This window comes from Triticum dicoccoides, chromosome 2B (genome assembly GCF_002162155.2).
Source record: "Triticum dicoccoides isolate Atlit2015 ecotype Zavitan chromosome 2B, WEW_v2.0, whole genome shotgun sequence".
NCBI classification, from domain to species: Eukaryota; Viridiplantae; Streptophyta; class Magnoliopsida; order Poales; family Poaceae; genus Triticum; species Triticum dicoccoides.
In genome coordinates, this window is record NC_041383.1 from 63,930,465 (window position 1) to 63,932,700 (window position 2,236).

Here is a 2,236-nt window from a genome sequence, read left to right on the forward strand (position 1 = left end):
GTCATAATTGCTGACAATAATGGTTTCAATCTGGTGGTTTCGCGTTTTCCCTGTTCTCTAAACACTATGCCCTTCAGTACATAGTAACTAGACTCCTGGATTAGACTACAAACAATTCCTCAGCATGAAGGAATGGTATTATGCACTACAGAACATACTGAAGGGTGTGCATGGGGCATGTTCTGCCTGAAATTATCACACGAGGTTAGAAACCCTGCAACCAAGAAATTGTAGGCCCGACAAGTTTCACACAGCCTCAATATCTATTTCCTTCATTTATTCAACTATAAAACCAATGTAACGGTAACACGATATAATTTTGCAAGCAGTAGCTACTCAGTTCCCAAAACACTGGTTCTTTCATGAAATAATTGTTTCCAAATTTGATATTAACTTATCTAACCACAACTTCTCCAACACTATTAATTTTATAGCAGTGGCACACATGGGTCTTGATTGCACAAACCACAAAAAAGAACGCTACGGTAAAAAATATTTCTCTCTTTATTCTTAGCCAATGATAAGTAATAGCGCCCAAAAAAAATGCAAGAAATAATTAGCCTAACAAAAGGGAAGCATAAAGCCATAAACAACAGGTCACTTATTGCCTGAGCAAACAAAACGAAAAAAGGGTTTGGAAGTAGGCAAAATAATCAACCTTCCCTTGGAGGAGTTTGGGGGAGTCGAACTTCTCAGGCATGCCCACAGTGCCCACATCCTCTCGGTAAGACAGCTTCTCTGCATAGCCTAGCGACATCTCTCGGCTCTTCTTGAGGTTCTCCAAACCCGTTGCTGTCTTCCTGGTCGATCTAAAAGAAGCAAAATGACTGTTCATTGCAGTAATTATTCTGTGGACAACAGTATTTGATAGGGGAATTTGATCATATATCACTTTCTACTTTGGCACTTGATCATATACAACCTTGTACATTGTTTTAGTAAAGTACACAACCTCTGTTTCAGAAATATAAGATATTTTGGATATTTCAGTATCGACTAGATAAAGACTGAAATGAACGAATAAACATACTAAAACATGTCTATATACATCCGATTCGGAAAAAAGTTAGAACATCTTATACTTGTAAACAGAGGGAGTAGCACTTACCACTTGGCTAAAACCACAGTTGCACGCTTAAGCAGTTTTCAAGCACAATGACTAACTAGTCACAAAAGTGAAAAGATCACCTTGCCCTTATGGCAATTCATCAAGCTGGGCAACTTAGAGCAAGAAACATGACTCACCCCTCACCCTGCCCGAGCTGAGCAGGGCCCATCTCCTCCAACACGGCGACAGCCGCCCGCCTTCGCGCCTCCCCTGCCACGGCCGCATTCCGCCTCGCCGCCATTGGACCTCTCCTTACTCCGTTGCATTCCATCCCACCGCCACCACGGCTCTCCCACACACAGTCAGGCACGCAGAGGTCAGTATCGTCGAGGTCTTCCACCTCCCCCTCATGCGCCTCCTCGACTAGCGACTCGTCCCGGCGTACCGAGCCCCCGAACAGGAGGGCCACCTCCTTGGCATTGCCCAGCGGTCGGCGGCGCGAGTGCAAGGCCGCCTCGTGCTTCTTCTGCAGGACGACGGCCTCCAATTTGGAATTGGCCTCAGCGACCTCGCGCTCCTGCGCCCTCGCAGCGTCAAGGTCAGCGAGCACGGCCTTTAGTGCGGCCTTGTCCTTGGCAAGCTTGCGGTCCCGCGCATCAAGGACGCGCGCAACCACCTCAAAGTCGGCCCTGAGGCAGGAGTTGGCGAGGTGGGCCACGAGCTCCCTGCCAGAGAGGAGAGCAAGTTCGTCCTGGGAGACGGAGGCCATCCTGTCCTGCGGCCGGAAGGTGGTAGGTATGCGGCTGCCAGGAGCTGGGCGGAAAAAGGGCCTAACAAGTAGGGGATTGGGTCAAGCAATCGTTCCCCCAAAAATTTCATCTTTGCACAGGCGAGCTGGTCCATTCCCCCCACCGGCAAGTTCCTGACACTACATCAACGCCGCCTGCATAATTCCCCCCTAATGTCGAAAACCTAACACAGTCCATCGATTTCTGCTTGGCAGGAACGGGGAAAAGGAACACGACGAGCAAAAATGCTTTGGAATCAAGCGTCCGCGGAGCGTGCTTACCGACGAGATAGGCGAATCAAGTGCAGATCTCCAGTCCAGTCTGCCCCGGCAGCGGGAGGCGGGTATGGGAGCAGCGAGCGGCGGGGAGAGAGGAGGGAGGACGGTGGGGAAATGAAGAC

General features: G+C 49.2%; 1 protein-coding gene across 2 annotated transcripts in view; it reads right to left on the reverse strand.

Moving 5' to 3' along the window:
- LOC119362167 (NAD-dependent protein deacetylase SRT1) overlaps positions 1 to 2,230 on the reverse strand; it is a 9,658-nt gene extending 7,428 nt beyond the window's left edge. For both annotated transcript variants that reach the window (XM_037627365.1, XM_037627364.1), the window contains exons 1-2: positions 2,118 to 2,230; positions 659 to 809 (exon numbers count right to left, since the gene is read on the reverse strand). In XM_037627365.1, coding sequence (XP_037483262.1) covers positions 659 to 757 — 99 coding nt within the window. In that variant the 5' untranslated portion in view covers positions 758 to 809; positions 2,118 to 2,230. The remainder of the gene's footprint in view (positions 1 to 658; positions 810 to 2,117) is intronic.
- Between the last annotated feature and the right edge of the window lie 6 nt (positions 2,231 to 2,236).